We start from the raw sequence: 17,626 nt of genomic DNA, 5'->3' as shown, positions 1-17,626 counted from the left end.
CACATCCATACATGACCACAGGAAAAACTATAGCCTTGACTAGATGGACCTTTGTTGGCAAAGTAATATCTCTGCTTTTCAATATGCTATCTAGGTTGGTCATAACTTTCCTTCCAAGAAGTAAGCATCTTTTAATTTCATGGCTGCAGGCACCATCTGCAGTGATTTTGGAGCCCCCAAAAATAGTCTGACACTGTTTCCACTGTTTCCCCATCTATTTCCCATGAAGTGATGGGACCAGATGCCATGATCTTCATTTTCTGAACGTTGAGCTTTAAGCCAACTTTTTCACTCTCCTCTTTCACGTTCATCAAGAGGCTTTTTAGTTCCTCTTCACTTTCTGCCATAAGGGTGGGGTCATCTGAATATCTGAGGTTATTGATATCTCTCCTGGCAATATTGATTCCAGCTTGTGCTTCTTCCATCCCAGCATTTCTCATGATGTACTCTGCATACAAGTTAAATAGGCAGGGTGACAATATACAGCCTTGACATACTCCTTTTCCTATTTGGAACCAGTCTGTTGTTCCATGTCCAGTTCTAACTGTTGCTTCCTGACCTGCATATAGGTTTCTCAAGAGGCAGGTCAGGTGGTCTGTTATTCCCATCTCTTTCAGAATTTTCCACAGTTTATTGTGATCCACACAGTCAAAGGCTTTGGCATAGTCAATAAAGCAGAAATAGATGTTTTTCTGGAACTCTCTTGCTTTTTTGATGATCCAGTGGATGTTGGCAATTTGATCTCTGGTTCCTCTACCTTTTCTAAAACTAGCTGGAACATCTGGAAGTTCAGGGTTAATGGACATGGAGGTCAGGGGCTAACAAAGGTACCTTTTCCTCCCTGTCACAGGTGTAGGGGATCTGCTTCTGGTGAAATCCTGTGATGCTTGCCTTTGCTGTGTGTTAAGTGCCCCACACCCTGGTTTAAAAGTGAGATAAGAAACTAAGCAACACCTCAGACCCTCCTGCCTTGTCCATACTCCCGGTTCTCCCCTTGTCCTCCTGAGTGAAGTCACTCAACTATCAAGGGATAAGATTTTAAACAAAGGAAAAGATGGCTTAAGAAAGATTTCAGCTCTGAGATAGAACTCCGGGAAACCTTGAATGAATATGAGAGGAAATCCAAGGGCAAGTCCAAGGGCAGAGGGAATGGAAGGTTGGAGGTGATGGGGGCAGGGCTGGGGGAGGACTGGCTGTGGGACCAGAGCACCCTCATTCATCTCTCCCTCCTCCCCACCTGTCAGTCATGGGCTCACTCAGCAGTCAGGGGGCTGGAGATGGAGACACGACAAACCTTCTCATACCCTCAGCCCTGCTCTTCTGGGAAAAGTGAGTGAAGAGTTTCAGAGGTTGAAGGGTAGGACTCAGGGACAACCAGTCCTTCCTTCCCTGGGAGTGGATGAGAGATTTGGACACTGTAGAATGTGTGATGTCCCTATTTAAGTGGCTTGTTTGCAGGTGCAGAGTAGCAATCACTTATATAAAAAGTGTTTCCCTCAAGTTGAGTTTCCATTCACAGCCTTGACATCAGAGCCTCAGCATATCAGAGAACCAGCCAGAGTGAGCCACCAGAGAACATCTCCATGGCACATTCATCCTGGGAGCCTCATTCACACACACAGGACAGGCTTTGTGCGAATCACAGTAACTGGCTGTCGGCCATGCTCCTCCTGAACTTCCCAGTTCTTTTCTCCCTTCCCTCTTCAACTGTCTTCTATTTAAATCATGCAGGTGTCCTTACCCTCCCCCCAAAACATCTGAAGTTCATTAGCCACTAACTCCTAAGTCCAAGGAGAAAAGAAAAGCAAGTGGACACATGTGAGACTTGGAAAGTTGTTCCCCTACCGCCTGGGTGCTTTCAAAGTCAGCCACCAAATACTGAGCCCTCCTGTGCCCAGGCTCCCAGGCAGGTGCTGGGGCCCCTGGAGGAGACACAGCTGCCGCTCTTCCAGGCTGAAGGAGGGAGGAGACAAGAAAGGAGCCAACATAGGAGGGGAGGGGAGGGGGGCGGGGGGGGCCCTCATCTCATGGAGAAGGAGTCCTGCTGGGCAGAGCCATCTCACTTGTGACCTGAGAGGAGAGTAAGAGTCTGTCAATAAAATATGTGTGTGGGGGGAAGGTTTCCTTGGTAGAAAAAGATGGGTCCAAAGGTCCAGAGCAAAGGAGAGGTTAGTGGATGTAAGAAACTAAAATAGTTAAGACACAGAGAATTCAGGCTAGAGTGAGAGAAAGTCTGGAGATGAAGCAGGAGAGGAGGCAGGACTCAGCTGGTGGAGGAGTCATCCCACTTCCTCCTGTGGATACAGTCTTCCATCCTAAAAGAGTCCTTCCCCAATTTATTCAGTTCAGTTCAGTTCAGTTCAGTTGCTCAGTCGTGTCCGACTCTCCACGACCCCATGAATCGCAGCATGCCAGGTCTCCCTGTCCATCACCATCTCCCGGAGTTCACTCAGACTCACATCCATCGAGTCTGTGATGCCATCCAGCCATCTCATCCTCGGTCGTCCCCTCCTCCTCCTGCCCCCAATCCCTTCCATAATCAGAGTCTTTTCCAATAAGTCAACACTTTGCATATGGTGGCCAAAGTACTGGAGTTTCAGCTCTAGCATCATTCCTTCCAAAGAAATCCCAGGGCTGATCTCCTTCAGAATGGAATGGTTGGATCTCCTTGCAGTCCAAGGGACTCACAAGAGTCTTCTCCAACACCACAGTTCAAAAGCATCAATTCTTCGGCCCTCAGCCTTCTTTACAGTCCGACTCTCACATCCCCAACTTCTTACATGCCCCATTATGGTTTTTCACTGAGCAGTTAAAATCCAACCTTCCTCAGAACATACTAGGGCAGGCCTGGGACTAGATCTGGAGGAAAACAGTGATAACACTCAGTCCTCCTAATAAGGGGGCCATGTAATTATGTTCTTTTTGAAACACCAACTATTAAACACAATGAATCTATCTAAGACATAGGAGAAAAAGTTAAAGCCTAAAAAAAAATTTAAAAACCCCACATAATCAGCTCCTTTCAGTTCAGTCACTCAATCGTGTCTGACTCTTTGCAAACCCAAGGACTGCAACATGCCAGGCTTCCCTGTCCATCACCAACTCCTGGAGTTTACTCAAACTCATGCCCATTGAGTCAGTGATGGCATCCAACCATCTCATCCTCTGCCGTCCCCTTCTCCTCCCACCTTTAATCTTCCCTAGCATCAGGGTCTTTTCCAATTAGTCAGTTCTTCCCATCAGGTTGCCAAAGTTTGGAGCTTCAGCATTCAAAGAATATTTAGGACTGATTTCCTTTAGGGTGGACTGGTTGGATCTCCTTGCAGTCCAAAGGACTCTCAAGAGTCTTCTCCAACACTACAGTTCGAAAGCATCAATTCTTTAGTGCTCAGCTTTCTTTATGGTCCAGCTCTCACATCTATACATGATTACTGGAAAAAACATAGTTTTGACTAGATAGACCTCTGTTGGCAAACTAATGTCTCTGCTTTATAATATGCTGTCTAGGTAGGTCATAACTTTCCTTCCAAGGAGCAAGTATCTTTTAATTTCATGGCTGCAGTTACCATCTGCAGTGATTTTGGAGCCCCCCAAAATAAAGTCTTTTACTGTTTCCATTTTTTATCCATCTATTTGCCATTAAGTGATGGGATTGGATGCCATGATCTTTGTATTTTGAATGTTGAGTTTTAAGACAGCTTTTTCAATCTCCTCGTTTACTTTCAAGAGTCTTTTACTTCCTCTTCACTTTCTGCCATAAGGGTGGGGTCATCTGCATATTGATATTTCTCCCAGCAATCTTGATTCCAGCTTGTGCTTCTTCCCACCCAGCATTTAGTATGATCTATTCTGCATATAAGTTAAATAAGCAGGGTGACAATATACAGCCTTGATGTACTCTTTCCCAATTTGTTAGCACCATGTCCGGTTCTAATTGTTGCTTCTTGACCTGCATACAGATTTCTCAGGAGGCAGGTGAGGTAGTCTGGTATTCCCGTCACTTGAAGGATTTTCCACAGTTTTTTGTGATCCACACAGTCAAAGCCTTTGGTGTAATCAATAAAGCAGTAGTAGATTTTTTCTTTTTTTCTGGAAATCTCTTGCTTTTTCTATGATCCAATGGATGTTGGCATTTTGATCTCTGGTTCCTCTGCCTTTTCTAAATCCAGCTTAAACATCTGGACGTTCTCAGTTCTCGTACTGATGAAACCTCACCTGGAGAATGTTGACCATTAATTTGCCAGCATGTGAGATGAGTGCAATTATGCAGTAGTTTGAACATTCTTTGGCATTGCCCTTCTTTGGGATTGGGATGAAAATTCACCATTTCCAGTCCTGTGGCCACTGCTGAGTTTTCCAAATTTGCTGGCATACTGAACAGCACTTTCACAGCATCATCTTTTAGGATTTCAAATAGTTCAACCAGAATTCTATTACCTCTACTAGCTTTGTTCATAGTGATGCTTCCTAAGGTCCATCTGACTTTACATTTCAGGATGTCTGGCTCTAGGTGAGTGATCACACCATCATGGTTATCTAGGTCATTAAGTTTTTTGTTTTTGCATAGTTTGGTGTTTTCTTGCCACTTTTTCTTAATATCTTCTGCTTCTGTTAAGTACATTCTGTTTGTGTCCTTTATTGTGTCCATCTTTGCATGAAATATTCCCTTGGTATCTTTAATTTTCTTGAAGAGCTCTCTAGTCTTGCCTATTCTATTGTTTTCCTCTTTTTTTTTTTTTTGCATCGATCAATTAGGAAGGCTTTCTTATCTCTCCTTGCTGTTCTTTGAAATTCTGCATTCAGATGGGTATATCCTTCCTTTCTTCCTTTGCCTTTAGCTTCTCTTTTTCCAGCTAATTGTAAGGCCTCCTCAGACAACCATTTTGTCTTTTCACATTTCTTCTTCTTGGGGATGGTTCTGATCACAGCCTTCTGTATGATGTTACAAAGCTCCATCCATAGTTCTTCAGACACTCTATCAGATCTAATCCCTTGAATCTATTTGTTACTTCTACTGTATAATCACAAGGGATTTAATTAGGTCATATCTGAATGGTCTAGTGGTTTTCCCTACTTTCTTCAATTTAAAATAAGGAGCTCATGATCTGAGCCACAGTCAGCTCCCGGTCTTGTTTTTGCTGACTGTATGGATTTCTCTGTCTTTGGCTGAAAATAATATAATCAATCTGATTTCAGTGTTGACCATCTGGTGATGTCCATGTGTAGAGTCATCTCTCGTGTTTTGGGAATTGGGTGTTTGCTATAACCAGTGCGTTCTCTTGGCAAAACTGTGTTAGCCTTTGCCCTGCTTTGTTTTGTACTCCAAGACCAATTTTGCCTGTTACTCCAGGTATCTCTTGACTTCCTACTTTTGCATTCCACTCCTCTATGATGAAAAGGACATCTTCTTTTGGTATTAGTCCTAGAAGGTCTTGTAGGTTTTCATAGAACAATTCAACTTTAGCTTCTTTGGCATTGGGTGGTTGGAGCATAGACTTGGATTAGTGTGATATTGAATGGTTTGCCTTGGAAATGAACAGAGATCATTCTGTTGTTTTTGAAATTGCACTCAAGTACTGCATTTCAGACTCTTTTGTTGACTATGAGGGCTACTCCATTTCTTCTAAGGGATTCTTGCCCACAGTAATAGAAGAAATGGTCATCTGAATTAAATTCAGTCATTCCAGTCTATTTTAGCTCACTGATTCCTAAAACGTTGATGTTCACTCTTGTCATCTTCAGTTTGATCACTTCCAATTTACCTTGATTCATGGACCTAACATTCTAAGATCCTATGTAATATTGTTCTTTACAGCATCAGACTTTACTTCCATCACCAATCACATCCACAATGGGGCATTGTTTTCTCTTTGGCTCTGTCTCTTCATTCTTTCTGTAGTTATTTCTCCACTCTTCATATTGAGCAACTACCAGCCTAGGAGTTTGTCTTTCAGTATCATATCTTTGTGCCTTTTTCATATTTGCCTTTTTCATATTGTTCATGGGGTTCTCAAGGCAAGAATACTGAAGTGTTTTGCCATTCCCTTCTCCAGTAGACCATGTTTTGTCAGAAATGTGAATGAAAGCAGCTGGCATTTGGGAAGAAAGATCTTTTGCCTACAACAGTGGTTCTCAGCTGGCAACAGGGTGGAATCACCTGTGGAGTTCTATTAATAAAAAGCATTGATTCCTGCCTCCCCTCTCCTGAGATTCTGATTTAACTGAGAATGACTACTCAGCACTGGAATTTTATAGAGCTCCTCTGGTGATTCAAATTTGCAGCCAAGTTTACCAACCACATGGCAACCCACTCCAGTATTCTTACCTAGAGAATCCCATGGACGGAAAGGCTTGGTGGGCTACAGTCCACGGGTTTGCAAACACTCGGCTAAGACTGAGCGAATTCACTTCACTTCACTTACAAACCACCAGCCTTTGTCATATTGAGGATAAAAAGGACTGCACCTGAAGGAGATAACTGAATATACAGGGACCAGGTGATTCTGCAGGAGCAGGAGTGTGCCTTTCTGTGTATGGAGGGTGCGGTGAATGAGGGTGAGGCAAAGCTAGAGGCCCCATCTCTCTTGCCTGCTGTTAGGCCTTCCTGGTCCCTCATTCCATGACCTTTCCATGCGTCTCACCTGGACACGTGGATTCTGCTACACCCTGGTAGTGATTTTCAGTATGGGGACAGTTGTCCCTGAAGGTTTCATACAAGCCCGTCCTCAGTTCAGTTCAGTTCAGTCGCTCAGTCGTGTCCGACTCTTTGCGACCCCATGAATCGCAGCACGCCAGGCCTCCCTGTGCATCACCAACTCCCGGAGTTCACTCAGACTCATGTCCATCGAGTCCATGATGCCATCCAGCCATCTCATCCTCGGTCATCCCCTTCTCCTCCTGCCCCCAATCCCTCCCAGCATCAGAGTCTTTTCCAGTGAATCCACTCTTCGCATGAGGTGGCCCAAGTACTGCAGCTTCAGCTTTAGCATCATTCCTTCCAAAGAAATCCCATGGCTGATCTCCTTCAGAATGGACTGGTTGGATCTCCTTGCAGTCCAAGAGACTCTCAAGAGTCTTCTCCAACACCACAGTTCAAAAGCATCAATTCTTTGGCACTCAGCCTTCTTCACAGTCCAACTCTCACATCCACACATGGCTACTGGAAAAACCATAGCCTTTACTAGACAGACCTTAGTAAGCAAAGTAATGTCTCTGCTTTTGAATATACAACTAGGTTGGTCATAACTTTCCTTCCAAGGAGTAAGCGTCTTTTAATTTCATGGCTGCAGTCACCATCTGCAGTGATTTTGGAGCCCCCCAAAATAAAGTCTGACACTGTTTCCACTGTTTCTCCATCTATTTCCCATTAAGTGATGGAACCGGATGCCATGATCTTCATTTTCTGAATGTTGAGCTTTAAGCCAACTTTTTCACTCTCCTCTTTCACATTCATTAAGAGGCTTTTTAGTTCCTCTTCGCTTTCTGCCATAAGGGTGGTGTCATCGGCATATCTATCCCGTCCTCAGTTCATCACAAATCTGTGAGCACGATTCCCTCACTTCCCAAAGATGTGGTTTTCTGGGAGGGAAATCCTGGGAACCATACACAAGGAGCAGCTCGGCAGTAACCTCAGAAGTTGCTCCTGCACAGAGAAGCTCAGGGAGCTCTAGGTCACTGGCTAAGCAAGGGTCTGGCACATGCCTGTGACTGGAGCCTTCCTGTGCCTGCGGTTTGAGGAAATTGATCTTAACAGACAGTGACAAGTGCCTATGATATCAAGCATCAGGAAGTGCAGAGCTGTAAGTTGACAAGCTTCACAGTAAACAGCAACAGTCCTGCTGTGTATTCCGCCCTCCTGTATAGCAAAGATGTGTTTTAACTTAATTACCATGTTTACCTGTAACACAAACCTAGAGGGTGTTAGGATCCCCATCACACAGACAAGGAAGTAAGCCTACAGAGCTTAAGGAAATTGCTCATGGTCAGATGACTCGTAACTGACAGATGCGGCTTCTGAGCCCAGGCAGGTGGGACCGCACAGTCTGTCCCCGCTCCTCTCGTGTCATGGCAGGACCTGGAGTTCTCTCCTGTCCAAAGATCTGCCCAGTGGCTTCAGACCTACTCCCCGGGTAGGTCCGGGTGGGACTGGGTGGGTCCAGGTGTGTCCGGGTTGTCCCTCCAGGTGCCCACAGCTACTTTGCTCCTATTGCCCCTGACTCCGGTCCTTCATTCTGCAGGGTAGCCCCGAGAGCCCCGCAGTTGGCAGGAGGACATCCTTGCCTCATTCTGGCAGCTTCTCCCTGCAGCCAGCTCCCAGGGGTGGGGTCAGGCCAGGTTGTGAGGGCTCATGAGAGGAGGAGGAAGGGGGTGGGCTCATGGTCAGCAATTTCCTGTGACCTTGGACCTCCCTTTCTCTCCCTGACGCTTCCTGCCACTTACACAGCTCCCCTCTATGCTCCTCTCCGTCCACCCCCATTACAAGTGCTCCTCTAGCTCTGCTGTGGATCAGAGTCACCAGGGGAGGGGTCAGAATGCAGAGTCCTAGGCTCCATTCCCAAAGATCTCATCCAGGAGGTCACACAGTGGGGCCTGGGAATTTGAATTTTTATCAAACATCCCAGTGGATTGGGGGATTGGCATGCAGCGGGTCCTGTGAGCACTCTCAGAAACATTTAATAGACCTACCACTCACATCTGTGAGCCCTGGGTCAAGAGTACAAATGAAGGCCATAGTGTATTTTTAAATATTTACAAGTTATAAATCAATCAAATAAAACTATCAAATATACCTTCCTAACTATTAATACCTGGCAGACTGGGATTTTGGACACAGAGCTCCAAGCCAGAAGGCAGGACAGTAGAGGGGGGCCATCCCAGCCCAACCTTCTCCCTGCTCTTCCCACCTCTGGCTCTGACCCTCTCTGTGCCCTGAGGAATCTGCTGCTCAAGCAAGAGCACTCCTACCCTTCAAGTTCAAGCTCAGGCCTCACTCTTCCCACCCATGAACAGCTGTATCTTGACCACCTGTCGGGCTAGGACATGGGCACCAGGAAGGAGGCCTGCATTGGCGCTGGGAGCAGGGGTTCTGGGGTCCAGGTACTCAGAGCACGGCCTAGAGGTGGTGGGGCTCCAGGTAGCCACACCCCCTGGTCCTCTCTGGCTGCACCTGGGGAGGGTGCAACCACAGGAGGATCGAGCAGGGCCTCAAAACCAGCGCTTCTCTAACTGTACTGTGAGCAGGACTCACCTGGGATCTAGAGATTCTGAGTCAGGAGTTCTGGGTTAGAGACAAGATTCCATGTCCTAACTGCCTCCCAGGCCAGCCGATGCTGCTGGTCCACAGGCCAGAGCTCTGGAGCAGGGTGGGCAGAATTTTTCTGTAAAGGGCCAGGAAGTACATTTCCAGACTTTGTAGGTCTTATGGTTTCTGTTCAGGAAAACATCTACTTCTGCCTCACTGACTACCCTAAAGCCCTTGTAGATCACAACAAATGAGAAAACTTAAAGGCCACCTTACCTGTCTCCTAAGAAACCTGTATGCAAGTCAAGAATCAACAGTTAGAACCAAACATGGAACAACTGCCTGGGTCAAAATTGGGAAAGGAGTATGACCTGTATATTGTCACCTTGCTTATTTAACTTATATGAAAAAGAATGTATGTATATGTATAACTGAATTACTGCTGTACAGCAGAAATTAAGATATTGTAAATCAATGATACTTAAGTAAATATTTAAAGAAACAAGAAAAAAAGTCAAGGATGCTAATAGGTTCACTATTAATAATATTTACTCTGGTTACTTGCTTAGCCAGGTGTTTGCCAGACTTTTCCACTTTGAGAATACAATTCTTCTCTAAAGAATTAATCTGAGAAGATACTTTGAGTCTATGAAAATGCTTTGTCTCCCCCAACCCATGAACATCCACCATATATTCAATCATGAATTTTGCCTGAATTATTTATGACAAGGATGGCTGCTATATGGTACTTTTCTGTCAATCTGTATACATTTGTGAGTTGACCTTCTACTGCAAAACAGGGCTTTCTCTTCCTACTATCTATTTTATGTCTTACAGGAATCAGTATAAACTCTTGGATTTTTAAAATTTTTTTAGTGTTGTAAAAATGTAGGGTTTAAAAGTCCTCAGTCCTCTGTTTATTGTTACTTATGACATTTCTAATGTGATAAAAACTCCATCTCAGAGACTCATTTTTTGTCTAGATAATCTTAAAATTTTAATTTTAAGATGTTTTTCCTGCAATGTCCTCCAGAATTAAATATAATAAGCTTTTGAATCAAACACTGGTTTGGAATACCCAAAGCTTCCAGCTATTGGGATGGATACTTGTGAGCATGTTTGCTGAGTGAAAGAAATTTTCAGGATCATACAATGTAAATTTCTTGTAGAACATTCCTAGTGTATCTAAGTCTTAACCCTGGTTTGTATTAAAAATATCATCCAATCTCAGTTTGACTCCTAAGGGAAGTCAGATAGGCCTGGAGTACAGATGGAGGATCATAGGGCTGGGGCATGCTATTCCTTCTAATAATGTTATTTTTTAGGTCTAAATTAAAATTAATATATATTTCTCACAGTTTTCAACACATATTGCTATTTTAGTTTTGGAAAAAAGAAACACTTTCCTTAGAACATTAGGTTTAAAAAACAGAAGCTCAGTTAATCCACATTCTGTTTTTAAAGGAAAATTAACAGCTTACACTAAAATCTTGTGTTTAAAAAAATTCTGAAGGTTTTAAAGGGGCCTATTGTGCTTCCAGCGACCTTCTTCAACAGTAGGACCATGCTGTTGATTCAATAATAGAACTGGTAAAACGTATGCACAGTATTGTTTTTAGACTTGATAAAAAAAAAAAAAAAAACCTTTAAACTTGAACAGGAATTATTTCTAACTTTTTAATGCTATTAAAAGTGTTGATAATGTATAGTAGGGCCTTTTGAAAGCCTGTGTGCTCTAATTTTAAGATAAATATGATGGTAACCATTAATAAAGAGGATAGGGCTGAAGAGGATAGTACCAATTGACAGATAATCACATATCCAGTATTGTTCAAAAGCAGTGTTTCTCATCTGTCTGGGATTAAATATCAGTTTTATTTAATTTTACATTTTCAGCCCATTGCAACCTAATCAATGACCCACTGTGCACGGCTAGTGTGCAGCTCAGCCATGGGTCCTTCCCCCACCCCACAAGTGCAACCCTCACACTGGTCCCCAGGGAGTTCAGGATCCCACCCATCCTGAGGGTGGATGTCACAGCAATACAGTGTTATGAGTTTCTAGCTCTTGAATTTCCTGTATTTATTTCTAACCTGGTTACAAACAGGTCAGGGACTGGCACTAGTGCACAGACCACACTGTCACTGTCATAATTAATCTTTGCAGCAGCCCTCTGAGAATCATACTATCCCCACATCAACTTTCAGACAAAGACACTGAAGCACAGTGGGCTTCCCAACCTTAAGAGCCCACACTTACCAGCTAGCAGAACTTGAATCCAAACCCAGCCAGTGTCCAGAGGAGCCAGCATTTGTCCCGACTCCAGAGCTTGTGCCCCTCCCCATGTGCTTGTGTCATTTTAACTACATGTGGAGGAAGAACAGTCTGGTTTAGGCCATCAGATGAGGGCCTCCTCAAGAACACCTTCTACAGCCTACAAACCTCCTCCATCCACACCCATCCTGTTCTCTCCTGGTGATAAGAATCACCAAGGTCAGTGATTCCACCCTGTGTCTTTGGATGTTCTTAGGTCATCCATCATCCCAACCGAGCAATGGTTCAAGAGCAGGAACTGTATTCATTTTCCAGACAAAGAAGCTGAGATTCAGAGGTTGAGATGCTTACCTGAGCATGTAACTAAGACTACATGGCTGTAGGCTGTCCAGAGTCTATTTTGTCAAGGATGGTGCCATTCTAATGTCCTGGCATCTTGGCTGGTTACTGCTTGCCCACACCCACACTGCTAGTGAGTAGTAGAGAAAGGACACATCAGTGTGACTGGCTCAAAAACCAGGGCTTTCTGTTATCCCAGGCTACCTCTTAATATCTCAAAGTTATAAAGTTGAGAAGGAAGGCTTGCTCTCACTCATCATTTGTTCATTCCACAAACATTTACTGAGCACCCTATGTGCACAGATACTCTGCTGGAAGACAAAATCAAACAGTAAACAGGGTGCAGTTTCAAGTCTTTTTCTCACTTAGTTTAGTGAGAAAATAGACCATGTGTGAACACTCACACTCAGGGCAGGCCACATGGCCAACAGAAAGAACAGGCCCCTTTTTTAATAATTAAGTCTCTCAAGATGGTGACAACAGGACACTAACCAAACATGGTTCAGTTTAACATGAGAGGGGCTCAGGGTAATACACAAATCCGAGTTACCTAGGATGACAACTGATCTTACCGTTGATTTCCTAGAAGAGGTGACAACTGGGCTGATCCTGGACAAGGAGGATTTCTCTACTACATGGACCTTCTCCTCTGTTTTTTAGACTCAAGAGTATTCATGAGAACCACTGAGTCATTTTGACTTAAACATCAGTCATCAAGAGTTTCCCCCACAGTACACCCTCATCATCTACCTCTGGAGCTGTGATACATGCCCAGGGGGAACATGGAAACGTGCTGTCCTGACCTCCCTTCAGGGACTCGTTGTCCAACAACTGGAAGTGCTGCCAGTGGGCAACCTTAAATCACCAGCCCCTCTGGGGGCAGCCTGCATGCAATGACCCATCCAGGTGGAGGTATACAGGCCTGGTCATTGGATGTGTCAGGACAACCCTGAAAGGCCATCGTCACTCCAGACTCCCATGGAGTCAGCTCAGGTCCTCTGGCCAGTGATCCAGCTTGATCCTTCCCTCTGCCTTACCCTGTTTCTTCCCTCCTGATTCCACAGTGTTGATCCCAAGGGCAACTCCGATACACATCCCAGCACTAAACTCCATCTGAGTCTGCATCCCAGAGAACCAGCCTGCAACATGTATCAGAAAACATTCCAGTATTTGGGGAGGACTTTTATTGAAAATTACTGGTTACATATGTATTTATAACATTTTAAACCCCCCCCCCTCACACCAATAGAATATAAAATGGAAGAAAAAAGGACCTTTTGTGTGAATGTGGTTACCTATGGTTTAAAATTCACAATCTAACATTGTCTGACCAAATGAAATTAAGTTATATGTTAATAACAAAAGAAAACTATATGTTGAACCTAATGAAACTGCCACTTTATCACTTATAAAAAAGACTGAATGTTAACAGTTCCACATGGCTGAATCTAATTTTAAAAAAATCTATTTGAATTTGAAATTTAGAGAACATTATACTTATGAATAACCCATGGGTAAAAGATATCATTAATGAATTAGATTAGGAATTAGAAAATACATAATACTATGGCTATCAATGGTGTTGAGTACCAAAACTTGCAGGTAACAGCTAAAGTGGATCTTAGGGGAAATGTCAGCTTTATATATTTATATTAGAAAAATAATGATGTTAATAATCTCTTTTCAATTTAAGAATTTAGAGGAAAAACCTCAAAGTTAAGGAAAAGTTGAAGGAAAGAATGATATGATGAACTAGGGAAAAAAGAGAGCATCACTCAAGTAGAAAGTTGATTCATTGAAAACACGAAAAAGTTATGCAAGATTATATATATAAAAAGAAGGCTAAAAGAAAATTAGAAAGCCAAAAGAATACAGTTAGAGGTGCTGTAGATATTAAACATAAAAGATATTGTGAATAAATTTATGCCAGTCAAGAAAAACTCACAGGAAATAACTTATCAAAATGACTCTGCAGAAATAATACACTGAATAGGAAAAAACATAATTACCAAAAGTTTCCCAGATAATGTGGGCTTCCCTGGTGGCTCAGAGGTTAAAGCGTCTGCCTGCAATGTGGGAGACGTGGGTTCGATTCCTGGGTTGGGAAGATCCCCTGGAGAAGGAAATGAACCCACTCCAGTATTCTTGCCTGGAGAACCCCATGGATGGAGGAGCCTGGTGGGCTACAGTCCGCGGGGTCACAAAGAGTCAGACACGACTGAGCGACTTCACTCAGTCACTCACCCAGATAATGTGGCTACACAATACTGTGAATGTGATTAATGCTACTGGATTATGTGACTAAAAATGGTTATATGGCAAATTTTATGTTATGTATACTTTACCACCATTTGTAATGTAAAAAAAAAAAAAACCTAAAATCGTCTACCTAGAAGACAGTCTAGCACACATCTGTCCTTCATTAGCAAATCCTTTAGAAGGGCTTCTATTTTGAGAAAGCATATTTTCTCTTCCTTCTCTTTTAGAACATATAATATTGTCCTTCTGTATTTAAACATATATCTATTTTTTTGTTACTTAAACTATAGTATATTTTATGTTTTCCTATCAGTTTTCTCTGTAGTATTTTAATCAGAGGTCTTTTGGTTAAAAAATGGATCCTAGTCACATTAAAGGAAGTGGTGAGACAAAACAGCACCTTCACACAGTCTTCAGGTAAACAGAATCCCTGATATAACTGGAAAGTAATAGGGAATTCTGGAAACAGTAAACAAACAAACAAAAAAACAAACACCTGTGACAACTTTGTCTCAAAACTTAGGAAGTGAGTTTGGCTCTGGGGTCTCTTAAGACACAAAACCTGGGAGACGGCTGTTATTGGCGGCCTGCATCTCTGATTTGAATAAGAAAGAAAGGAATATAACATTTAAGTAAACATAATAAATCCTTTTTCAAGAGCTTGAAATCACCAAGTGAAGTTGGAGAACTCATATTTTGTAATGTGTAAATATTAGTAGCTGGTGTAAAACAAGTAGCATATAGCTTATGCAGTGCAAAACCTATTGGAAAAAAGTCTTCAGAATAGACACAAACTCATGGTAGAATCACAGTGTTGACTCAAAAATTGTTGAGGTTGAGAGCTGTCCACTGAAAACATTCATAACCACAAGGTCACTGTAATATCTGGCTATCTCCTTTTGAAGTACACCTGAGGGAGAAAAAGACAAAAACAACATGTTTAAAAGTTTTAAAGTCCTCCTCCCAAGGCAACACATTTCTAGGTTTCCTTCTTCATGTGAAGCAACCATATCACTATTGGAGGCATAGTTTTAAAAAACCAGGGCTGTATTTATTCTATGGAGGAAGTAGCCCCACTAAAACCCCCAGTGGATCTGGACGTAATGCCAAATAGCCTGTAGATCTCCTAGATTTCTGATCATTCTGATTCACAGATATGCTTTATCACTACAATAAATTGATAAGCAAAATCATTTTATTCCCTGAAATAAATTAAAAACTGGGTAACAAACAGGATAGGAAATCTAGCATCTGAACAGGCTTTGTCATTTTCACACATAAAAGGAGTACAACAGATTTGGATGTTAGTATCAGGTTGTTATCTTTATATTTTATTAACTCAGATTGACAGGCACTGAAACATGGCATATGAAATATCCTGGTGTTTAATTAGTGTGGCAGAACAGTTATAGGGCCTAAAGAAATGTGATCTGTGGATAGTGGGTACCAAGAATGAAAAGAGAATCAAATGCTTTAACAGTGACTCAACCAAGAGACTTCTCTAAAATGTAAGATGATACCCAATAATAGGACAGATCTCTGCCAGACCTTTGAGCTCTTGAATTCTACCAAATTCTAGCTGAACTGGAAGAGATACAGCTATATCAGTATTTTTCAGTATATCAGGTATGTCAGTATTTTTTCAGTGTATAATCAGAACACAAAGGAATGAAGTGCTGGCAAGGTCCACAATCATCAGTTTTTAGTAGCTGCATTATATCTTGGTTCCTTACAGATGCACATAACAAAATAAGTTTTCACAAGCCCTGACATTATTTTATCTCTGAACAGGTTTGGGCAAAAAACGACTTCAAATGTAACTCTTTTCCTCAAAGAGGAATGTGAAAAGTTTCGATTAAGTCTTTAAAACAGAAAATGTATCCTCTATCAGAGGCTGACTCTTATCACAAACTGGGTTGCTTAGACATACGATTCTAGACCTCTTTTATAGAACCTGACCGCAAGTGCATTGTGGATGCTGTAAACAAAGTTATCATGAGAGAGAACGAACTTCACATGTGAAACAGAAAAATACTAGGACACCTACCTTCATAGTAAGCGCACTTTCTTACTCTCTTGTTGCTAACATAACCTGCTCTGCACATGAAATGCTATATATTTAAATGTCACTTAAGGAGAAAAATAAACCCTCCAAGAATGCTTGGGCCCACTGGCTGAAATCTGAGGCTATTTCCACTGTAATGGAAGCACTTAAAAAAAAAAAAGCCTTTGGTGGGAGTAGAGGGGAGTTTAATTGCATATCATCACCCTCCTCCATTTTATTAAGATAGGCATATTTTGTGATTATATACTTACTCTTTTGGTGAAACTAAAAACTGTTAAAGGAACAAAAGAAAATTCATTTTCTACTGCTTAATATTCTTTCCAAAATCATCTGGTTCTTTTCTCCATAACCCTTCTTAATACAATTTTTTATAAAGAAAATAATATTTTTAGCAACTTTTAACTGAAAAGGACTTGGCTTCATGGTCTGAAATACCTGAACTGAATACTGAAAAGGATCTTCAGCAGTTGGAGACCCCTGATTTATAGTCTCTAAAGCGACCTAGAAGAACTATGGGTATATTTGTTTTATTCTTGGGAGGCAAGGTTTTACCTACAGTAAAATGATCCCATTTTTATACCGTAAAAAGCTCCATATTCTCAAAGCACTTAAGCATCTGCTCTCTCATATGATCCCTGTGATAAGTGTGAAGAAGCCGGCAGGGTTGTAATCCTGCTCTACACACAGGTGAGGACCTGAGGCTCAGAGACCCTGAGGGACACAAGACCACATGGATGCTAAGTGCCTCCTCCATCTATCCAACTGGACCAGGCTCCTAGAGCTTGGATATGAGAATTTTATAACTTCTGGGCTGTATTAGGTGATTTCACAAATAGACAAAATGATACATCTGTTATACACTGGAAACAAATAAACTTCAAAAAACCTCAACCTGATCTGCTTCATCACAGAACAGAATGGATGACAAGCATCTATTCTTGGAGCTGAACCATGTCCCCTCTGAAAGGCTGTTGCTGAACCATGAAAGACACCATCATTCTTGAACTCCAGAGGAGAAGAATTCAATTTGGGGCCAGTGATGAGGCTTGATCACTCAGAGCTTTTGTGTAATGGAGTTTAAGTATAAAAGAGATAGAGAAGCTTCTGACATAGACATCAGAAGGGGGCAGAAAGGGTGCCCCCTGCTAGTCTTTAGGCAGATGTTACATAGCTACTAGTAGTAGTAGTTAGTCACTCAGTTGAGTCCGACTTGTGGCGACCACATGGACTGTGGCCCGCCAGGCTTCTCTGTCCATGGGATTCTCCAGACAAGAATACTGGAGTGGAATGTCATTCCCTTCTCCAGAGGATCTTTCTAACCCAGGGAGCTAACCCAGGTCTCCTGCATTGCAGGCAGATTCTTTACCATCTGAGCTACAGGGAAGATCCATATAGCTACTAGAAGCATGCTAATTAGAGAAAGGAAATGTCTCAAAACTCAGAGACTG

At 42.4% G+C, this 17,626-nt stretch overlaps 1 protein-coding gene across 8 annotated transcripts in view; it reads right to left on the bottom strand.

Annotated features, from left to right (window-relative positions):
- The window catches only part of LOC105614203 (ATP-binding cassette sub-family C member 4-like), a 264,375-nt gene that overhangs the window by 68,125 nt on the left and 178,624 nt on the right, over positions 1-17,626 (bottom strand). For 7 of the 8 annotated variants that reach the window (XM_060394611.1, XM_060394614.1, XM_060394623.1 and 4 more), the window contains one exon: positions 13,022-15,023. The exons of the other annotated variant lie outside the window; for it this stretch is intronic. In XM_060394611.1, the coding sequence (XP_060250594.1) occupies positions 15,003-15,023 (21 nt within the window). In that variant the 3' untranslated portion in view covers positions 13,022-15,002. Of the gene's footprint in view, positions 1-13,021; positions 15,024-17,626 lie in introns of those variants that run through there. 8 annotated transcript variants of the gene reach the window in all.

The sequence above is a fragment of the Ovis aries genome, chromosome 10 (assembly GCF_016772045.2).
Source record: "Ovis aries strain OAR_USU_Benz2616 breed Rambouillet chromosome 10, ARS-UI_Ramb_v3.0, whole genome shotgun sequence".
Taxonomy (NCBI): domain Eukaryota; kingdom Metazoa; phylum Chordata; class Mammalia; order Artiodactyla; family Bovidae; genus Ovis; species Ovis aries.
The sequence above is the reverse complement of the archived record's forward strand: the minus strand, read 5'-3'. Positions and strand labels throughout refer to the sequence as shown.